Source organism: Montipora capricornis, chromosome 6 (assembly GCF_036669925.1).
Source record: "Montipora capricornis isolate CH-2021 chromosome 6, ASM3666992v2, whole genome shotgun sequence".
Lineage (NCBI taxonomy): Eukaryota > Metazoa > Cnidaria > Anthozoa > Scleractinia > Acroporidae > Montipora > Montipora capricornis.
Window position 1 is genome coordinate 56,734,739 of NC_090888.1, and position 22,500 is coordinate 56,757,238.

Sequence of the window (22,500 nt, forward strand, 5' to 3'; positions counted from 1 at the left end):
TCTGTCACCTCGACAAAACGGCTTGCGGCCATTTTGAAAAAAACCGCTTAGGTGATTATAACGTAATAATCTCCTCAACGGCAACCAATGAGCGCAGAGAATTTTCAAAGATCACCTATGTAATTATACTTAAGTTCATCATCATTCCGTTTGACCGTCGCTAATGAATGCTATAGCTACTAAAACAGTTTTGATTTGATTGCCCAAAAACCGGCCACAGAAAAACAATAGATGTATAAAAATGAAGTTAACCGATCATGACCCAAAGCGTGAATATGATATGGGCTGAAGCTAAGAATGATAAGAAATACGCAGATCGGGCGGGAGAAGGAGTTTTAGAAAATCGAAGTACGTGTGGTACATACGTACACGAAGAAAAAGTATAACAATTATTGTCATTTCTTCGACCAATTCGAGCTATATACATCATGATAGTTGACTTCTAATTCGTATGATATCCGCGACACGAAAAAGTAAGAACACAAGGATTTAAATGTTCTTTAAAGGGTTTAAAGCGAATCAACTAGAACAACATATAGGAACACATAAGAGGTAGTACAATCAATGAAATCAAATCAACCAATCAAATATTTCTTTTAGCTCATTAGGAAATAAAATAATCACTTTACCTCATAGTATAGGGTTTTTCAAAAAGATTAAATTAATAATAAAATGATAACCCAGATTCGATAAGTGGTAAAGTGCGAGTTGGGAGCTAAGTTAACCAGTTGGTTTTCCTATTAGCTCCCAGTACAGTCTAGTCTCCTTCGCAGCCGTTATTAGGGTCGTCACGCAACGCTCCTCCCCAGGAGTGTTGCGTGACGACCCTAATAACGGCTGCGAAGGAGACTAAGGACAGTCCAGTGGTTAGAGCGCTTGCCTTGACATCCGGTGACCTCTCATTGAATTTTGATCCTGGCTGTAACTAGATCAACTTCTCGGTTGCACTTGTTAATAGCCAACTGGTTTGCCTCCGGCCAGTTGGGATTCTTAACAGTTGTTGTTGTTGTTCTGTTCTGTCGTTTCGTTGATTGTGTTTCATTGACCCTGAAAAGCCCCTATTGGGATTAGTCAATTAAGTATGTATGCCGGTATAACATCTAACCAATAATTCTAAAGTAAAAAAGTTGTAATCAGAGACACAAAGAGTTGATGATTGTCAACTATAATAAAAAAAAAAACAAGTTACCAAAAATGTGAATAAAAGTCAAATCCAAACCACGATAACGCCGGCGGTATTAATTCACTGGCAAGAGGATTTTAAATTTAATTCATTAAACCCGCTCAACGAATTCAATATAACTTGTCGACGCTCTGTGATATCCACACAAGTGAAGTGAAATGACGTCTTCGCACCTTTGCAAGATAAGGCCGGTCCGGCTACTCAACACGAGAACCTATTGGTCCGCCACAAGGTTTTACGTTTTCAGGGAGTACATAAAAGAGGAACACATTCTGGCGTAAGACTGAAACAATTCTGCTTTATAAATTCAGGGATTTCAGTCTCTAATGTAAGTCCTTGGAAACACAATGATCAAGGCGGCGGCTTTTTCATTACAAGATGCTTCTTGTTTATTTATCTAATGTAAGTTTATAAATTTGTCCCAGTGTTCAGTTTATTTAAGCTGTTAAAGAGCCAGTCTTATGCAAATGTTTAGCCTGATGAGTAGTGGAAAAATAAAGATCGTCCGCTGTTGTGAAGAATTACCTAACCAATGGAATGACAAAGTAACCCGAAAAGCTTAAAATAACTGCAAGTCGAAGAGGAGGATTGGTCGGCCAGATAGAATCCGCCGAACTCACTGCACAGCTCGACATCACATTCATTCAACATTCCACAGAAATCAACGAGAAAAGCTAACAGAGAAAGAAACCAATCATCTACAATTTGCTGAAGCATCGCCGCCAAAAGGAAAAAGTGGAAGAAAGCAAGGAGGTAATTAATTAAAGGTTTCTAGATTTATGGTAAATTGAAAGAAAGATTTCTCTATTTTTAGTTTCAGAAATTGAAGGTGAAAGGACAATGGACAGCTGATTGACAACATATAAGACGCGAGAAAAAAGTATACTAAATTCAAACCTCACTGTTTAAATTGTACAAGGGTTTGTATCATTACAAGGTGTGGGAAGAGAGAAAGGCGCTCCGCAGGAAATGCAAAATAGCAGAGAAAAAAAAGAAGAAACATAGGCAAAGGGATGATTTGCCAGAATTAGATATAACGTTGGAGAAAGTGAACAGCTCAGGAATTAAAGGTATTGACAGTAGCATGTCAGAAGAGCAAAATCTAAAGACAGACGTATGTAAACGAGTCATGGTAAGTGTAAGACAAGAAGAACTTAAATAACGATTGAATAAATCTGAAATACAGCTCGACAGAAAAACACCTAAGACTAGCAGACGTGAAGCGTCGTCTCTTTTTTCAAAGTGCATACAAAATACAGCATGCATGGACTAATTCAGGGACTATGAATCGACTGAAGCGAAGTTAATGGTAAAGCGTGATAAAACAAAAGAAAATCTAATCAGAAATTTGAGGACGAAGCCAAGGTTGGGTTTGCCACATTGTCAGTTTAATAACAGAAACCGTCGAACTCGGCGCTCAGCTCGAGACCGCAATAATCAGAAATTATAGAAAAAGCAAGAAGGAAAAAAGTGAAACTCTCAGAGAAAACGAAAACTACGTCAAGTAGACTGACAATAGAATACCTGTCATTCTATGTGGGCGCACCGACAACTGGGCAAACAAAACCAAAGAGGAAAATCACCAAACGGTGTCAAGGAACTTAACATGGTTGCAACGCTGAGCCATGAACTTGAGATTTGAATGAAAAGGTTCCGGAGAGTGTCCAAAATGCCAATGGACACAGCTGATATTGTACTCATCACTGCGTATTCCATCGTGGTGCTTACCGGCATATGCGGTAATTCGTTGATCATTCATATTGTTCGCACAAGGCGATGCATGCACTCGGCGATGAACTTCTTGCTTGTTAATCTCGCCATTGCAGACCTACTAACTCTTTCCTTGTGTTTGCCGGGGAAGCTTCTCTCCTACATTCCACATCCGCCAAGCAATAGCCTTGAAAATTTTTTTTGCAAGTTTATAACTACACACCACGTTGCTGGAATAGGGATGGTAGTATCTGGGTTTACGCTCACCCTGATATCGGTCGAACGCTACAAAGCGCTCGTGCGTGCAATGGACAGATCATCGCGGCGACTAAACAAGGGAAATGTCATCTACGCGATCGCTGCAATTTGGATCTTCGCTATCTTGTATGTGGTCCCTCTTTTTCTCTTTACCACGTACGATGAAAAGCAAAAACGTTGCATGACATTTTGGCCGATTTCTTTGCCACATGGTAACCCTTACTGGATCCTGCTAGCTATCATAGTCCTTGCGTCGTTTATTACCATGTTTGTTTGTTACTTCAGCATAATCAAAGGACTGTATTTCACTAATACAATTTGCGGTTCAAACGCTGCAAGAACACAAGAAGATGCCGTCGAAAAACGGCGAATCGTCAAGAGCCTATTGATTGTCTCAGTGGTGTTTGTCCTATGTTTATTTCCTTATACATTCGCCACTGCCACCAACGTTCCCCAACACACCGCGCTTTACAGCGTCTCTTATCTTTTGGTGTACTGTTATTCAAGTATAAATCCTGTTGCCTATGCCGTTGGAAGCGCGAATTACAGGACAGCGTTCAGGGAGGTTTTGGCGAAGATGAAACTTGTTAGTAGCACGCGGAGGAGTTAATGAACTGGATGACAGCAAGAGTTCTGTTTAGTGTCCTTCGGTTTTTTCTGAGAGGTCGTTGGAGACGAACAAATGCAAAAGATCAGGGAAAAAAGAAAAGGAGTTGGAAGGTATAAAGGAAATGAAAATGTTATTTCTAAATCTTGCTCAAGCAGTAATTTCCGCCTTAAAGCTGATACGACCGCGAACGTCCCAAAGACATCGCTCTCACAACGATTTCTGATAATTGAATGCTAAAATTGTTCCCAGAACGAAAACTAACTTTGTCATCGCGAAAAGGAAATAATGAAAGATTAAATTAAATAACAAATGATTGACTGGTTCGAACTCTCACGTTACGTTGAAAGCATTTTGTTATGCCCACTGATCTGCATGTTCTTGACACAAGTTATTCAAAACTGACTTTTTCCTGAAAGCTCCAGTAAAAACCCCAGCGTTTTAGCTCCAAGGCCGGGATATTTATCTTAAATCTTAACTAATATTATATATTATATCAATGCAAATTTTTCTTAGCGTGAGAAACGATAAAGCAAAAATGCGAAAATCCCGGTGCCGCCTCATGTAAAGAACAACAGTTTCATTTCAAATGTAAAAAGCGAAAAAGAAGCCGAATTTGATTAATATCAGGGAAATGCTCTCGGACGACTTTTCAAAGGACTGCCTTATTCCTTTAACTGGCGCGGTTTCTGTCAAGGGATCAATATTTTATCTTGTGAATTTGTGAAACGAGAGAAGAAAAGAACAGCTGTCAAATGGATTAACACAGCCGGCGTAGATATTTTTTTTTATTGCACCATAAAAGCGTTTGGAATTGGCTAAGAAACAAAGGAGCGACAGAACCAATCATCTAAAGAAACGGGATCGTAACCTAAATACACACGATATGTGTTCCGGCCCAAAGTGGATCTACTGACATTGCACGTTCATAAGTACTGCGCATATTGTGTGTCAATATTTATACATTGGTCAAATTTGCAACATTGTAAATAAAGCGAAAGTCGATCATACACGCTAAAACAGTTCTCAAAACACATAAGAGAAGTTGTGAATGACCCATAATTATCTCTTTGCGAATAAGCGCGCGCATTCCGAGAACATGGCGAATTTTGTTTTTTGCATCTACGATACTCACGATAGTAATGTGCAATGGTGTTTTACTCTTAAACGAGCACGGTGACCTATATTTTTTATTGCATCATCTTGGTGTACAAATTATTCCCTTTATATCGAAAAAATTATAAAAAAATTTATCGGAAGGAAAAAAGGATATCGCTAAACCGTACACAAAGCCCCTTACCCAGGGACGTAAATGATGATCTTGAAAACAATGACTCGAGAAACGTTTTGAGTTGACGTTGTTTTAAGCAGAGTTAATAGAGAGAGTCTCCCTATATTAACTCTGTTTTAAGTTGAACGATTTTTCCATGAACTATATAAGACAGTGTTTCATATGCTCTAGACTTTCTACCTATCAGGTGTTTTTTCAAGTGTTACTTTAAAAACCCTTTCGTTTAGCTACCGCAAAATGTACCCTCAGCCGATGAAATAACGCGCGTCATTAGTATCAGTACACGCATCAATGGGGTAAGATTGGCCCATTATATCTCTTGCGCAATCACTGTGACTTATCTTTTTTATTGCAGTTCTCAAAACAGGGATTAGTAGGGAACACTCAGGGAAAGTTTCAAGAAAATCGTTCGACGACTTTCTTTTCTGAGGAATCACCTTTAATAAATGGAAATGTGGACATTCTTTGTCTACTTGATCAAAAGATATTGCTAATGAAAACTCCTTTAATATCGTTTAACAAAAAAAGAACTTATCAAGGGCTCCAATAGGGGTTAGAGGCTCAACGTTCGTTTCAGAAGGTGAAAGATGTCGCTTTAAGGGAACAAATAAGCGGTGCCAGAGTAGGACTTGATGGTAGACTTCAAACTGGTTTAATTCTTACCTCAATGCACCTCGACAACCCGGAGTCAACTTAGCCGTCTTGCCAACGAGCTTCATATACTTATGTATCCTCGAAAACTGGCGCTGACCTTCATGCAGCATAAAATGATTAATTCCTTTCCAAAATGGAGGCGGAATTTTAAAGTTTCAAAACAAAACTTTGTAGTTTCACTGCTAAGTAGGTCTTGGTCATTTTTCCTTTTGTTTTCTTTTTCGGTGTTTACTGTACGAAGACAAAGCGTCCACTCAGAAAATATGTACGTCATGATGAACGGTGGTTTTATGAGGCCCAATCAATCACGTGAACAGCAGCCAAGCGTTTTTTATCCGAAAGAGCGGAGGACTGGTTTGTGACACCAACACAACTGCCGGTGTTTAGGGAGACCAATTAGGTCGAGTGACGTCACATTCAGAAGCTCTATAGTCACAAAGACGATAGTAAACGTTTTGGACCTCGATCTTACCTTGTACATTTGAAGTTTTGTCCAAATTTCAGATATATTTAACAATTATTCCATGAGCCCGCGTTGGATACGAGATGGCGACTACAGGTCGAAATACAAGTCGCCCGATTGACCGTAAAGACACTAATGCCTTATCAAAGTTCACGGTTTTCATCTCGGAAAAAAAGAAGCTATTAAAGCAGCTTGCTTTCATCCTTACTACCGTTTTCGCATAGCTTACACCTATCCACTCTGTAACGCTCAAAACGATGACAAAAAATGTGATTCCAAGAATGTCCCACGCTTCTTACGTCATCGTCTTAAAAAGAACGACTTTTTGAATATATAAACTTTCATATGTTTGAACTGCGTAAAACACATGAAATGAAAATTAGGAAGATCATCCCACTTATGGTGACTGGAACCAGTTTCACTACTTTTAAGAGACCTTCTTATTAGAAGGGTTATAATAATATCGTAAATGGTATAATATCATATCATAATTAAGAAAAGTACGTTCGTCCGGGTGAGTGTAGTCCTGAGAAGGACTGTTTGAGATGACATTGACTGACGTTTCGACAACCTAAGTGGAAGTCATCTTCAGAGTCAAATTATTTGTGTAACGTCAGTAGATAGTGATACTATAAAAACTCCGGTCGTAGATGTCATTGGTCAACTTATTCGTGATGTTATATGTCGACTGTCAGTTGAACCTAGATGTAATTGGCTGTGAATTGGTGCACTTCGATCCGTCTATAGGTCTACGGTCTGTACGTGTATCGCAGAATACGTGGGGCAGTGCTGTGATAGAGTAAATCAGTGTGTTCTTTGTCTGTTGTTGATGTAAACGATGAAACGTTTGTAGGGTTCGGGAAGTTGTATTGTTTAGGGTGTCTGTTCTAAGTTATTAAACCAGCTTTCCAGTACGATCCGTTGGTAGTAGTTTGTGCTGTAGGTAACACATGCGGAAGAGTCCAAGTCGATTCTGTGGTTTGTCTGTGGACGGTGTTCAGCAATGTTATCGTTGATGTCACCGTTTCTCGTCGCTCGTCTGTGTTCAGTCAGTCTAGCGTTCAAATTTCTGGCGGTCTCATCGATATAAGTGGCCTGGCAGTCACAGTATTTGATCTTATAAACTGCTCTTTGTCTGTCCTTAGGTTGGTCTTTGTCTTTGACGTTAGTCAGAAGGTAGCAATTTCGAGGTACGAGCGGCAAAACATATTTTGCTAATGGTGGGGAGATTAATATTGTGGACGATAAATATTTGAGATTAAGTGCACTTTGAGTAAGACGTATTTATGTTATATCGGAATTCTCTTACAAACAGCTGCTTTCCCTGATTTCAAATAGGTGGATTGACACATATAATTTAAGGCTCACCATTGGGATCCGATGCGATCAAATCGACGCCCTCGATCAAAGTGACTTTGAGTTTTCCTATTCCAAGAGTCCGGAAAGATCGCGCTAGGGATCAAAAAATGTAACAGAGTTTTAAAAAGCCATGAGTAAATTATATCATTACATGGCACAGCCCCTCCAAGAAACTACGTACAAAACTCTTTTTACAGTAATTTCCCGCTTGACCTCATGTTCGCAGAACATTTTTTTAAAACTAAAAATGTTTTTAAAACTATCATTGAAGAGCAACGCTATGGCTAATCCCGTTGGGCATGACTGAATAATTCTAACTACTCAGGGTAAGCCACAGCCGCGGCTTTGCTCAGTCTTCAACAGTTTTAAAAACATTGATGACACAGCAGGTAATTCTGGTCCCAATTCCTGAACACCTTATCTCCCCTCCCCTCCCCTCCTCTCAATCCCACATCTTCCCCCTCCCTTTCTTACCCTCCCCTTCCATCGAAAGACGTGACCCAAACTAACCTCTGTAAGCTTTCTGCCTCAGTTCCCGCTCGGTTTCAATATACGTCTGTGACGCTTTTTCGATGAACTCCAACCATCGATTTCTATCAAGCAAAAGTAAGCAGAGATAGGGTGGGTCTTTGCTGTGTTTAAAACCGTCTTTACACTGGCACAAAAATCTGGCACGGCTCTCCGAAATCTCGTTACCGTACCGATGTTTTTCGGGCACTGCACGCTAAATTTTTCGTGTGCAAACAGAACAAATGGAGTGCGTATTAGGAATCCGTGCCAGAAATTATAGGAGTGCCAAGCACATCTCTTGGAGGTGTGCTCGGCAATCTCAATAAGAGGTTTTCACGTGACGTCATCTCCGCCATGTTGGTGGACGAAAAGAAAAGATCTCTCATTAGCTTCTTTGTTCGTCCACCAGAAGTCGTACATTTCTCTGTTGTCATTGGTGTCCCTAGAGGTTGGTTGAAAACGTCTTATATTGATACCGTGCCGCTATTTGGAGTGCCGTGCTAATTTTCTTTGCCTGTGTAAAAGGGTTTTAAATTTCTTTTTATCAGCATACCTATGTGAAAAAATTAACATTAGCTTATGGGATATTTCCTTAGAATTTTATCATTATGTTTGTTTCTATTTTCCAAGTAATTTTTAAGCATACGCAGTTCTCATAATTTTTTAGCTTTAGGATAGTTTTTGTCCTATATTCTTTTTATCACATAATCGTAACTTTTATTTGTAAATTTACGCAATTCAGCCTTAGTGGGCTGCTATGCAAATATGAAATATGCCATCTATCCATACGAATTAAGAATAAGTCCTACCGAACACACCCTTCGATTATCACTCACGCTTGAAGAAAGTTGAAAAAGGCGGTACAGCAATATGCTCAAAATTCACCACCAAGCCTCGTTTGCACAAAACTATTCACATCATCTGGACATGCGATACTGTTCGCACATGGGTATTCTTTACTAGTTTGCTCCTTTGGGATTTAGCTTATGCTAAAATTTACAAGTTTGATTTTCGAATTCGAGGCTTGGTGGTGACGGTCATGCTTTTTTGAGGTATCGAGTACAGAAGACCATTCGCGACGACGAAAGTTACCTTTCAGATTTCGATTCTGCTCGAAAGGAGTACGGCTGATCAATGTGCGATAAATGGAAGACGTAGTCGTCAGCTTCAAGAAAGAAATGGAAAATAAGATGAATAATTTTCTTTTACGTCCACATCTACAACAAAATAAGAACGTTTCTCAAGTCAACCTATTACAACTCCAAAGAAAAATTCAAAGACCTACTGTTTACTTCCTGAGTCCCTTTGACAATCACTTCATTCAGGATCAAGGGCTGAAAGGAAAGAAATAAAAACAGTTCACATTTAGTGAGGGCTTTGATTAAGACATACGCTTCGGACAGATTCAAGCCTTGGGAAAGAATCAATTTCGTACGGTTTTCACGGCAAACGTTAAGTCTGCGTGATAGTTTCGGCCTAAAAAATTTGAATAATTTAATCGGTGGTTCCCTAGACTTGCTTAAGACTTGATTGCTCGGCCCAGTTCAACACAAAACACGGGATCCTCTAAGTGTGTAGAGAAAACGAAGCACCATCCTTAATCCTTTAGAATAGACTACCAGAATGGCATAAGAACTATACGAAGACTTTCACAATTTTGCCAGACAAAAGCGGTCCGAGGTATAAAGTAATTTTAAGTACACGAAGCGATTGGCTTAAAAATTTCGCACCACATCCTCAAAAGTACTGGCCTGCGTAGCTGGCGGGATGAGGGACCTTTAGATCGGAGGACAAGGCGGTTTTCCGTGCTGAGCATGCCCATAAGGTTTGGAAACCGACATTTTTCGAAGTGCGCGTGCTCAGAACGAAAAACTCGTACTCGTTGTCGTCATCCGATCTAAAGGTCCCTATTGTTGGCGCGGGAGGCAAATATCGAGCGTCAAAGCCGCGTGGAGTATGGGGAGGAGCGCTGCAAAATCCCGCCAGCTACGTAGGCTATAAAAGTTCTCGCATGCGTTTTTCCGTGCTTGCGTCCTGATTGGCTTTGATTGATTGTCTCTGCCTGTTGTGGTTGGCTTTTGCTTTCGTCCCACGGCACTTGAATGTATGCGAATTTCCACAATAAAAACCGCGGTTCCTCTATGATTAGATTAGCAACATACCTTCCTGTATATAGAGTACATGACATCTTGGTCATTGAAATCGAAACCAATTTTTTTGGACAAGCTACCAGTAATGGAGCTTTGAGGCCGGGTCAACATGAGGAAATCATTAAACAAGAAAGCTTTCAGTTCCTTTCCACTTTTGACCTGCAATTGTGAAGGACAAAAAATAGTGACACAGGAACTTATGGCTGTGCCTTCTCTAACCCGAGCATTTTAAACCCAGTTAAGTGAAACAAATTGACCGGCTTTGAAAGTCGTAACTACGCTGGGCCCCCTACCAAAAGATTGCCTTAGGGAAATTGTTTGGGTTGCACTTTGATTTACCCTCCAGGCAAAAATCTTTTCGTTACGTGATCACATTGTCCTCAAAACCTCACGTTTGGTTATTTCACGTCGTTGTTCGCGGAGTACTAGAAATAAACGAACAATGCATGGCGCATGCGTGACACAATTACTTTTCCTCGTTAAAACAATGATATTCTTGCTTCGTAGCGTTGCCATAATAGGAAGTAGTCGTTGTTGCAAACTAAGGAAACCGTTACTAGTATGTGACTGTCAAGACCGTTTCATACAATTCCGGTTCAAGAAAAATGGTTTTAGCAGTTAATGATTGCTCAGTGCCTAATAGGACCCCTATAAGGCGAGGTCTTTATTTGCTAATTCTTAACTTACGATTACTTGTACTTACTGATAGAATGCAGAGAAAGAGTAACCGAACATAAGATGATGCAAGAAGATTACCTTCCAAAGTGTTCCGGAGTGAAGAAGTTTTCGAGGTCCAAGACAGTTTGTCGTAGAATTGAAAATTAAACGCTGCAAAAATAAAGTGATGCGAATAGTCTGTGGCAATGCGTCTTTCCGGGTACAACGGGTCAGTAAAACAAGTGTTTCCAAACGATCCAACAATACTGATTCAACCGGGAGTTGTAAGGTGCGTTAACTAACATTTTTCGGTGTACGAGGATAGGGGAAAACCGGAGTACCCGGGGAAAAACCTTTTGGAGCAGAGTAGAGAACCAACGAACTCAACCCACGTATGGCGTCGAATCCCGGGCCACATTGGTGGGAGGCGAGTGCTCTCACCACTGCACCAGCCCTGTTCCCCCATTCACAAGCCCAGCTCCCCTATTCACAAGTTCCAAGAAAACTGTACAATAACAGCGCTTTATGGATGAAAACCAATCCGGCCTCCCGTCTGCGGTACATACCTCTCCAATACTCTCCAAGTTGACATGGGTCTGTAGCCACTCCAGTCGATCCGTGTTTTCTTGGTTGCGAACACCTTCATTCACTTGTTGACAGAGTTCTTCAGCTTTTTCCAGCGCAGTTTCTAAACTTAACCTGTCGAAGTGATTCTCGGGTGTGTATTTCAAAATCTGTGGTGAAAGAGAAAAAGAACAAATAACTGAATAAATAAATTTCCCCTCAATAAACTGCTGCCACCAAAGATGGAATGCAAAAATCGAGGCGTTTCTCCTCAATCTCTGCCCCTAATCAAGTCTCTTCAGAACTGTCCGTAAAAGGGAACCTCCACCCCGAATAATGAATATTTTTAAACCGAACAAAACAATGTTTGCTTTGCAATCATATTTGATCGACGATTTTCTCCAAAAAAGTGTTTGTTTCGAAAACAAATGAATTCTAGAATCACTTATTTTCACTTTCAAATGTACCGGACACCGCCATCTTGAATAACTGTGACGTGTAAAGTTTGCCCTTAATGTTTGCACACGCGTGCGGCACGTCACAACTATAGAACTCATTCATAATGACGGCCTAATAAAATATTCTGTTCTAATGCTAATACGCCTTTCTAGTCTCGCTACGACGAACAAATTTCAAAGGAATTTATGTTTCAAAATGAGGGTAGTAGGTCTAATTAACACAAATACAAAGAATGTAAAGGTGATCGCCATTTATGAAAGTGGTTTATTCAAGATGTCGGCGTACGGGTAATTTGAAAACCAAAACAAGCGTTTATTTATTTCAGATACAAACGCCTTCATTGGAAAAAGTTTGAACACTTCAGTTTTATTCTTAACATTATGTTCTGTGGTTTTAATTTATTTCTTGTTTCAGTGGAGTTCTCTTTAAATATGAAGACGCATTATAAAGGCGTGTTACCTTAGGCACATGCGCGGGATTGGTTTGTCAACCAACAGTGCACGCATGTAGAGCTCTGTAAAAAATTTTCCCATGAAAAAGCCCCTAATGGTAATGTGTCCGCAATGTGTTGTAACACGTTATCTGTCATTCTCTTTCTTAAATACCCAGTCACTTTTCTCTCCCTGTAAATATCTTTTCGGGGTTCCGTTTCTTTATTGCTGCTTGTTGATCGCCATCTTAAATAACCAAACAGGCTTGAGTGAATTGGAAAAAAACTGAGCCAGAAGCGGCCCCTTTCTGTGCGTCTTCATTTTTGATCGCAAACAGTGGAACGAAACGCTTGAAACGGTATATAACGCTTGCCACGCCGGCTATTTCACCCTCAGAACTGCACAACTTACCTCTCTAATCAGAAGTGGATATTTACAAATCCTTTGTAAAGGTTTCAGTAAATAGCTACTCAGAGGCAGACCTTTTGCTCGAGGATCAGCGATACATTTCTGTTGGAAAAAAGGAGAATTTTCAGAGAGAAATTACGTGCAAATATCGCTTCGCCCTTGGTCATGCTCTGAACAGGATGATAAAGTGAAATCGACGAAAGATAGAAGCGATTCCTCGCGCTTTTCTGTCTTATAGACACCTAAAAAATTCAGGTAGCTTCAACGGGAATCGACCCCATGACCTCTGCGATGACAGTGCAATGCTCTACCAACTGAGGTATGAAGCCATTCAATCGGGAGCAGGTCAATTTGTTGGGCTCAAGTGTTCCCGTGAAAAGGACTCGAAATATATTGCCCATCGCGCTGAATATATATAACTACTTCTTTCCAACCGAGTTCAAGGGCTGAACTTAAGTTAGAGCCCACCGGCGTACCATTAAATGAGCTGGAAAATACAATGAGCCACAATTTAATTTATATGGTCCAAGAAAACGAGGTCAGTCAGTAACAGTCCAGTTCGCACGGGCCTTCTATAGCGCAGTCGTAGAGCACCCGCACAAGTAATCGTAGGTTCGACTACTGCGAAGGAGCACTCAGATTTTTCCGAGTATCCCCGAGTCACCATCTCTTTATCTCATTTACCGCCGGTTAACATTTGCCATTCATCAGTAAGGTATACATTACAACTCTTGGCAAATTGAATAGTTCAGGGCCCGGTTCTTCGAAAGCCGATTAACTTAATCCAGGATTAGCGTAAACTTTTGTTTCACGTTTTCAACTTTTTGGTGAAAGTTTCTTTTGCTTATTTTTGTTTTTCAAGATTGACGTCTTCTCATGTAAAGTTCTGCCGAAAATCTGCGTTGAACAGCATTTGGGAGTAGAGAAATAAACTGCTTGGTTAATTTTTAATCTTAGATTAGCGTTAATCGGCTTTTGAGGAACTGGGCCCAGGAGAGCAATGTATAAAGTCAAGTGGCTCGGTGAATTGACCAATCGGCGTAGTGCGTGCGCTATCGATGACTTTTCGAGTACATTACCTTCTCTAACTGTTTAAACTCCGGGTTGGTCTCAACCTTAGTTTGTAACAACTGGCAAGCTTTGAGCTGACGACTGCAGAATCGAACGTAAGGTGTCATGCGAGGTAACTGAAAAGACAAAAACGACATCACCATCAAGTTTAAATACTACAAGCCATTGCAAAACGTGAAGAAATGTAAGAAGGAGGAAAGTCGGAAATGAAGAAAGAAAAGAAAATTGCATCGTGGTTAACTATGATGTAACAAAGACCATTTACGAATGATGATGTTCGCGCACATTTGAAGCGAGCTTGTGGGATCGTGTATTTTGGATGCCACGATTTTGTTGTGCTCTACAACAAACAATAGATCCTCGATCCAGTCCTTTTTTGAGATAAGTCAAGGGGCCGCGCATGATTCTGAAGTTGTATTTAATTCTAGTCCACACTCATTCTCGTCACCAGAGCATCGAATCTTATGTCTGCGCGCATGTTTCGTGCCCCGGGAAACTCTATTTGGGAGAACACGTGCCTTAGGGTTGTTATAGCCAAAAATTGGCTATTTGAACTATACGGGGCCTGCTCTCTCCTCCTGCTAACATGAATGCACCAATCAGAGACGCTTTTCATTGTTCTTCACGAAAACCAATGAGAAGACACTTTGTTTCAGGGTTCAGTCCTCAGAGCTCTTCTCTCCCTCAGTCATGCGCACAAGAGAAGAGCTCTGGGGTCATTGGTCCACATGCAATTAGGTATGCTGTGCGATAAATCTTTCGGAGCTGAAGTGTCGCCGTGAAGGAAAAAGAAAATTCTCGGGAAGGGCGCCAATCCTTTTTTTTTTTTTTTTTCAATTTATCCACACTGAAAGATGGAGGAAGAAAATGAATATAATTTTCGGCCGCATTCTTTTCAATACATTTAAGAGAGAAGAGATTGAAAGGAAATAACTTCACCATTTCACAGAGGATATCGCCGATCAGCGTTATAGCCACTGTGCTACTCATCTTCTTGCGAATCAAAAAAGCCCTGGAAAGGAATCGAACAGTGTCTCGCGTTAGACAAGAACTTATATCCTAAAGAAAAAAAAAAAAACAGAGCGGGTTTCAATTGAGTGCCGTAAAACCAAAACCAAAGTAATTAGTTTGGCCAATCAAAAAGGACGGAAACAATCCAGTAAACCAATCAAAACTCGAAGTGATTACACATAGCCGACACAAAGAGCGAGAAAATGTGCACGGGCGAGCCACGATTGGTTTTGGTTTCACTTCTGATTGGTTGAAAAAGTGGCGCAAGAACTTTGAACCAATCCCTGAGTGAAGTAATGCAAAACCAAAGTAATTCACTAATTACCTTCGACACTCAATTGAAAACCACTCTAAAACATGATTGATGTGTTTAAAAGAAACTGACAAAAGCAAGCGTAAACGCTTTCCTTGGAACAGACACAAGAAAGATCCTAACTTGAAATGAAAAAAGGTTGCAAGGTACCGGCCATTAACCCTTTCATTCCAATACCAAAACGTTCATTCTCCTAACTCGTGCCATAGATTTCTTTGTTGGATAGTTATGAGAATTTACTGTTATATCAGATCACACCTATTAAACTTATAATTATCTTCATTCTCAATACCCATATGACTGGCATTTCATTGAAATTGTGAGGAGAATTTCCACCGTGAAGCAACTGTGCGTAATGGAAACGCTTTACCCCTATCCAGAGCCATATTGCCTGAAGTGTTTGCCCGTAAACTAGCTTGATATCTAAGTGAACTTCCGCTATAAACTGGAAGCATTTATACATGAGATTCTCTTGCCTTTTTTTTTCAAGTAAACGACATCCTACAACTACATTTGCTTCACACTGATTTTATTTATAAACAACCATACTTCAGCAATCTGGTATTGCACCAAATCAGCTCCTTCCAATTGATGAACACAGTGCTGAATTCCTGCTCGGTCAGCATACCAGATTCAGCCAAGGGATTGTAGAAAACCTGCCGGGCAGTGTAAATGAGCAATGTTAACGCCGGTTTGTTTACAAACGACGCAAGCATAAAGCACAAGAAAATACACAAACTCAGTATCGTTTCGGATGAATGAATGGAAGGATGGATGAATGGATAGATGGATGGATGGATGAACGAGTAGCCACTGACATCCTTTATCGACTGCACTCTTAAATTTTATTACATTGTACACTGATTGGAAAAGTGTATACTGAAAGAAAAACTGAAAAATAACACTGCGATTGCTCTTTTTGAATGTATTTTTTTAAAATTATATAGTTTTTTCCCCAAAAGTTTTTTACTTTGGTAAGTGCACTGGAACTACCTGAGCTCCTAAAGTAAAAATATCAAAAGCTTTCAGTAGAACATTGCTAGGCTGGTGTCATCAGAAAGTGAGATTTTTCTTCAATAAATAGAAAGCCTGGACCGTGCTTTTCTCTGTTGAAATGACGAGAGTAAGTCCCTCAAGATTTTTACATATAGTGAAAGCTTGCTTGACTCAGTGGAAGTACCAGAAAATCTTTGTGAAGCCAGTTTAGTGAGGTGTCGTAAAAGCCCGGGGGGGGGGGGGAGAAGGTACTCCCTGGGTGGGGAGGTGCGGCGCGGTCCCTCATACCCTGACCCTGTTTAAGACAAATATCGCTGATTTTCCTACCCATTTTAAGACAGAATTCCGATTTTTGATACCCTGTTTAAGACATTTAACCCAGTTCAAGACAAAAATTGATAAATCGATACCCTGATTAAGACAAAAAATGATAAATTCGATACCCTGTTCAAGACAAAAATCCCCAATAACCTCACCTGGTTGCCCGCAAGTCCCCATTACGCCCTTATAAGGGAGTATACCCCCCCCCCCCCCCGGGCGTAAAAGTGACAGAAAATCGATATATTACACCTCGCACTAAAGCAAGACGATGCGAAAATGTTCTTAAAGCAGACAGATTTAGAACTAGATACTGACCTCCAAAGTAAGACTGAGATCGTCCATGTAGCTTTGTTCCGTGTTTATCAGTTCGTATATGACGTTCTTAAGAAAAGGGAAAAAAAGTACGGCGAAAATGATCAAAACAAAAAGTGCAGGAGGGGGTCAAATGAAAATAAATGGCCATTCCCTGCCAACCGAAATTCAAAAAAGCAAAAAATTGACAAAATTATTCCCAGAATAAATAACGTTTTTAAGACTTCACCTGTCGCTGTCTTTCCGTTGCTGACATGGACGCCAAAATCTTGGCATCGAAAGAACCCGTCCCTGAAGATAAAACGTACAGACCCTTACAATTGAAAAAAAAAAACGTCAAGACACAAATGTTATCCGTTAGATTCAACCTCACTGGTGGTTCGAAGAGTTTTTTTCCGGAAGCCTCCGGCTTTAAAAGGATTAAGGGATAGGGAAATTTGTTCGTTATCTGCAGGAAGTTTCTTTGGCACGATGTTCGTTTTCATTCATTCCTTCTCCGAACTGTAAATTAGCTAAAAAACATTGTCAATTACAGCGAGTAAATTATTGTGCAAGGGGGTTTCCTTTTGTCCCTTTTTTAATATCTTGGTGTGTACAAGGGATTTATACTTTCGCGAATTGTTTTATTGTAACAAGCCCACAAAGCAAGTCAAAATACAACGCCGGAGTAAAAACTACACAGCGATATTTCAAGCCAAGTCGTGTAATAAGAGATCTTATATTTCAATTCTAATCAATAAACTATCCTTCGCCTTAAATGGAAACTAATCGTTGAATGTCAAGTTTAGATGTCATTTTTCCAATTATTACTTCCGGCCATTTCCGGTGCACACAGCATCCTCCCCAGTCACTCCTCTAAAAGGTGGAAAAGGGCAAGTTCTAATAACCCAATATTCACAGTATTACTTCTACGTCCACAGCATTCCTGGTTTTTGGGTAATGAAAAAATTCATAAGACAAAGAGAAGCTTCAGATGTTACTGCAACGAAATGGGTAAACCAGTAACCCGTTGCGATTAACACAAGATATGTCGGTGGAGTCAAGGGAAATTTACATTTCAGTATTCAAATACTGTGTTTTGGGAGCTCAATTCGCCAATTTCAAAAACCAAGCGGATATTATAAAAAAATTCCCATCGAAAAACACTGTAAATAAGAAATTAAAAGAACGTTGTGGTCAAAAGCGAGCTTTGCACATACCATGTGAATCATTTTCACTATTCCCTCTTTCCACTGAGACACCAATCTTGTTTTTCTTGGGTCGAAACTGGTTTTTCAGGTTTCGAATGCTTTTGAGACAAGCTTTCGCCACACGCGAATGAAGAGGTGATTCCCCACGCGTAAAACCCATCACAAAGAATAAACTGCCGTATATCGATAGTAAACTCCGAGAAAAAAACTGAGAGCGCCTTAAATCGGACCAACAAAACGTAACTTATTAACAATGACGGATGGGACGAAAGAAAAGATGTTTCAAGCCCAGTTCAAAACTTCTAATTGGTCAAAAATAGATCTGAGTCGTAAGTTACACGTGTTCATAACCAACGCATAGCTCCTGATATTCTGCCTTTCCCAAATGCGAATTTGCATAATATTTTTCAGAAAACGAAATATTCTATTTATAGGACCTCGTTAAAAATAGGAATCGTTTGGTACGATTTCTCATATAAACCGACTAAAACGTAATCCGATTGGCTTTAGAACCGACAAAGGCAGATTAGTGATAGTTCCACTTTCGTAAAATCGTCGTTTTTCAGTTGATGACACCTTTCATGCAACAAACAGTCATTCTTGCATCATACACGCTGTTATCCAATGTTACAACCTGACTGATATTGTGAACATGCCAACACACAGCTTGGATACATTATCTTGTTACATATCAACAAATGATTGCAGACTAAGTGAAAAGAATTTTCTTCACCTCCACCAAGGTTTTAGAAAATGAAACCTTCGATATAAAAGGATAAAGTATTCAAGTTTTACGTAACCACTTATTCTGTTCCGTTCGTTTGGGATGCAGCCCTTTTGGTTAAACGGTTTAGTTGGATTTTCGTTTCTATCGTGCGAGCCACTCCAGATCCTCCTATAGGCTGGGGGCGTTAACAAAATGCCAAATGTTTTCTTGATTTATTTGGTCATTTCTAATCCCTCTACCTCGGAAGAGAAATAAATTGACGTTGACCAGTGTCCAAACTTTTAACGTTTACAAATCATCAAATTATAGTAGTATTAGTGGGAAACAAGATAAAAGGGTACAAACACATTTCTTTTCCCGAATTAAGCTTTACCGTTCTATTTCTTTTCTAAACATAAATGCTATCTGAATCAAGGTTACGCGACTGCGATTCAAAAATCCAAATTTCCTCAAGTTCCAACAACCTGCCTGTAGAATCCTTTGCAACCGAGGAGAGGTGAAGATGACAAAATGCTTTGGAAATTGACAAAACGGCGCTAACAATCAATAACACAACACACGTCGAGTTAACGTGAACAGTTTATTCACAACTATTTATAGATAGCCATTCTAAGATATTAGGCCGGTATTACATTTCTTGAAATGGAATCGAGTTCTTAACTTATAGTACGACAACTGTAAACCCTTACAGCTCAAAAAAAAAAAATATACTCATAGAATAACTAATTATAGGGATTGAGATTCCCACCAATTTTAAATGTCTCCTAACTAATATACGATCATATTATCTCCTTGTATTTGTCCCGAAACTTTCGTTTTAAAAAATAATACGACTTCATTTCTATGAACTTATCTTACAAATGACATAGCTGATTCATAGTATATTTTAGTCCTACTGTAACTTTATCTCTAACTGCCAAATTGATCAAGAAATTTCCTTTGATAATGGAGTAGACGACGATCAATGGCTATATTTAGTCTTTCGTTTTCAAGCTCTTTCCCCAGAGACAGCCCATCTCCCGGTGGAAGAAGGCCAGGCAAGGAGAGCACCAATCCGGGCGTGCCTTTCACAAAAGCCTCGAAATTTAGAGGAGCACTTTGATCGTCGTAAAACCCTTAGATAATTTCAAAAGAAACATGTTCCAAAGCATGAATCTTTTACACTTAAACTTTTTCTCTTCAGATCTTTAAAACTAGTTTAAAGGCGAGCTCTTCGTATAACCGCACGGCAGTTTCAAAGGCCCCTAAAGACGCAGACGCCAAAATATCACTTATTTCCCACAAACACTACAAGCCTGTATAACACAATCAAAATAAACCTAAGCAAACGTGGAAAGCGCCGAAGGCCTTTTGCAATATACAGGGTGAGCAAAAGGCCAAGTGAAACTGATATTTTTTTGAACGCATTTTTACCCCAGCACTCTTCAAGCACTAAACCATACTTTGAACATAATATACTAATTTGCTATAAATATCTTAAAAAAAGGACCAATCCCAAAGCATTTCTGTCACCTCCTCCTCTTCTCCTGTCAAGAAATATAAATTGCTTTTATTGGTAAAAAAAAATCTTGCGCCCTTTTTATAACCTGGTGGGCAATCCTCAAAAACCCCAAAATGATTTGGGCCAATTTCGCTTCGCACAGTTCCGTCTTTCTTCCTCTACCCACAGAGTCCCTTTTTTTGGGTGACCTTAGATAGCCTGCTAGCAGTTCCGTCTATGTCACTCGAGCCGCGACTCGTCGAGTAACCGTATTTTGTCACGCAATCAAGTGAAACGGTCCTTTTTCTCGACTGCCCGACAAAACACTTTTGACCAAAGATGCGCGCGCAGCTCGACTGAAAGAGAAGGGGCTGCCAGCAGTGTAGGCCTTTATAGAGGGCGCGAAAGACAACTGCTCTGACTAACAACATTACATGTTGCGCATGTGTCAGAGTTGTCAAGCAAATGCATAACTTTGGGACGTGATCACATGACTCGTCACATATAACCGCTACATATTGTGAACCGAACTGTCAAAAAGGGTAAAAACAAAGATGCGCAGTGCTTCAGTAATAGTCAGACCATGATTCGACCTTTACGAAGACAAAAACAAGTTTGTTTCATCCGCGACAAAGGATAGCAATCGGACCACAAATTGTTGCGAGCCAGAAGAGAGTAACCTTCTGATTGAGATTCTGTATCTCACAAACAACGACCTTAACTATTGGCTTTTACACCCGACACGTCTAGAGGCGGCTTTAGAGAAGGGAGCACCCAGGTCTTTTGCTTGCAGAAAAAAGAGGAAAAAAAGAAACGACGAGAAAAAAAGGGCTTCAAATCTCGCAAAAGAACAATAGAACGAACAAAAATAACAAAAGATTTAGTACAGAAAACAATACTTTGTAGGAAGTACGACACAATACAGCCAATGACACAGTGTTCAACGTTGCAAATCATTTGCCAAAGTCGTTTCACTTCAAGTCAATTTTTTAAGATGTGCGTTTCAGTACTTCACGCTAGCCAACCAGCCTCTTGCCCGGCATTTTCCCGCCGGTTTGGCTGTTCATCTCGCATGCTTCACTAAAACGTGCAACAGCAGTCTAACCAGACCCCTTAATAAACGCTATTTTTACGGAGATGGAAATGCAATCGAATGCTACTGTTGTTTTTACTACTTACATTGCGTTGTGCCGACTTTCATATCACTCAAAGGCTGCACGTAGTTTGACGGGAACATGCCAGTTTGTCCGTTCATCTCGCCTTTCCACCATTCGCCGTCTTTGCTCAGCACGTTAATGACGCTACCCTTGTAGAATGTGAGTTCGTCTGCGTTCAGTGCAGTGTATGGAAACATGGCCAACACCTGCTCTAGCTTGGCTGAAAACAGAAAGTTGTCACGGTATCAAACTTAAAGTCGAACCTACCGATACTCCCCCTACTCCCCCTCCCCAAAAAAAAAAACCTGTCACCAGTGAACGCTACTCCAAAATGGCGGCAGTGGAACTCAGGTGGCATCAACTTTAAGAAAATGGCCAGATGATTTACAATTGACGAACGGTTACACAACTGAACCCATTTCTGATTGTAAAGGTTGCAAAACTTGCTTCGAACAACGCGGGTCGTTTGACTGTACAATAGGGACTTAAAATCCCTCCTAAGCGGAAGTCAACGAAAATGATGGCATCTAATAAGCAAAACAACAGAAAGCTTTAGCATTGCGTTTACGTGAAACGGTAAACGGCAGGCAGTTACTTGTCATAAAAGTACAACAAATTGCTTGCTCTAACTCGTCTCCACCCGGCGAGCTGAGCCTCCTTTTGTCTTTTTCTTTACTGAGGAGGAGAAAAGTAGGCTCTGCCCGAATCGCGTCAACTCTTTGAAGCCGCCGCAGCCCGGACTTCTGGACTAGTCAATCTTGTTTTCTCTCGTCAAACCGGTTTTTCCAGTGCGAGCGTCCGTTTAGTGACAAAACCGATGGTTATAATTGAGCCCGCTGTACCATGAAAAACCAAGATGGCTGCGAGATTTGGCATATTAGGCTTGGGTTCGAGACTGTATCCTGGCAACATGCAGCGCATATTCAGTAAAGATATTACTCCATTCATGCAGAGCCTTTCTCGAGAACGCCAAAATCGAGCAAGCAAAAGAAAGGCTCTGCTAGCAGGATGACTCGTCTCGCTCCTTTCAAGAAATTGCCAGATATCTCATGCAAACAGGCAAGAAATGAACTGATATCAAACAAATTTCTTTGATTTTTGGCGCAGCTTGGTTTTTGCCTTGTTTCAAATGTATTTTGTTGACGTGCATTAGAGACCAGAGAAACTGTCCTCTCAATAGGGAAAAGTGATACAGAGGTTGTATGTCCCGCGTTTTAC

The 22,500-nt window shown here is 40.3% G+C and overlaps 2 protein-coding genes across 2 annotated transcripts in view; one reads left to right on the plus strand and one right to left on the minus strand.

The window, feature by feature from the left end:
- Window positions 1-22,500, minus strand: part of LOC138052580 (intersectin-1-like) — an 82,688-nt gene that overhangs the window by 5,319 nt on the left and 54,869 nt on the right. Inside the window, exons 23-36 of the mRNA XM_068899116.1 lie at window positions 21,305-21,502; window positions 16,958-17,019; window positions 16,732-16,797; window positions 15,649-15,755; window positions 14,715-14,787; window positions 13,784-13,891; window positions 12,708-12,806; window positions 11,409-11,576; window positions 10,942-11,013; window positions 10,198-10,344; window positions 9,321-9,369; window positions 9,128-9,200; window positions 8,036-8,118; window positions 7,535-7,618 (exon numbers count right to left, since the gene is read on the minus strand). Coding sequence (XP_068755217.1) covers window positions 7,535-7,618; window positions 8,036-8,118; window positions 9,128-9,200; window positions 9,321-9,369; window positions 10,198-10,344; window positions 10,942-11,013; window positions 11,409-11,576; window positions 12,708-12,806; window positions 13,784-13,891; window positions 14,715-14,787; window positions 15,649-15,755; window positions 16,732-16,797; window positions 16,958-17,019; window positions 21,305-21,502 — 1,389 coding nt within the window. The remainder of the gene's footprint in view (window positions 1-7,534; window positions 7,619-8,035; window positions 8,119-9,127; window positions 9,201-9,320; window positions 9,370-10,197; window positions 10,345-10,941; window positions 11,014-11,408; window positions 11,577-12,707; window positions 12,807-13,783; window positions 13,892-14,714; window positions 14,788-15,648; window positions 15,756-16,731; window positions 16,798-16,957; window positions 17,020-21,304; window positions 21,503-22,500) is intronic.
- On the plus strand, window positions 2,097-4,513 carry LOC138052581 (somatostatin receptor type 5-like). The gene has a single exon (XM_068899117.1). The coding sequence runs from the start codon at window positions 2,826-2,828 to the stop codon at window positions 3,759-3,761; it is 936 nt and encodes a 311-aa protein (XP_068755218.1). The 5' UTR covers window positions 2,097-2,825; the 3' UTR covers window positions 3,762-4,513.

What these genes read in the sequence shown, in the direction of transcription:
- LOC138052581 (XM_068899117.1), top strand. Translation starts at nt 2,826, where the DNA reads ATGAAAAGGTTCCGGAGAGTGTCCAAAATGCCAATGGACACAGCTGAT.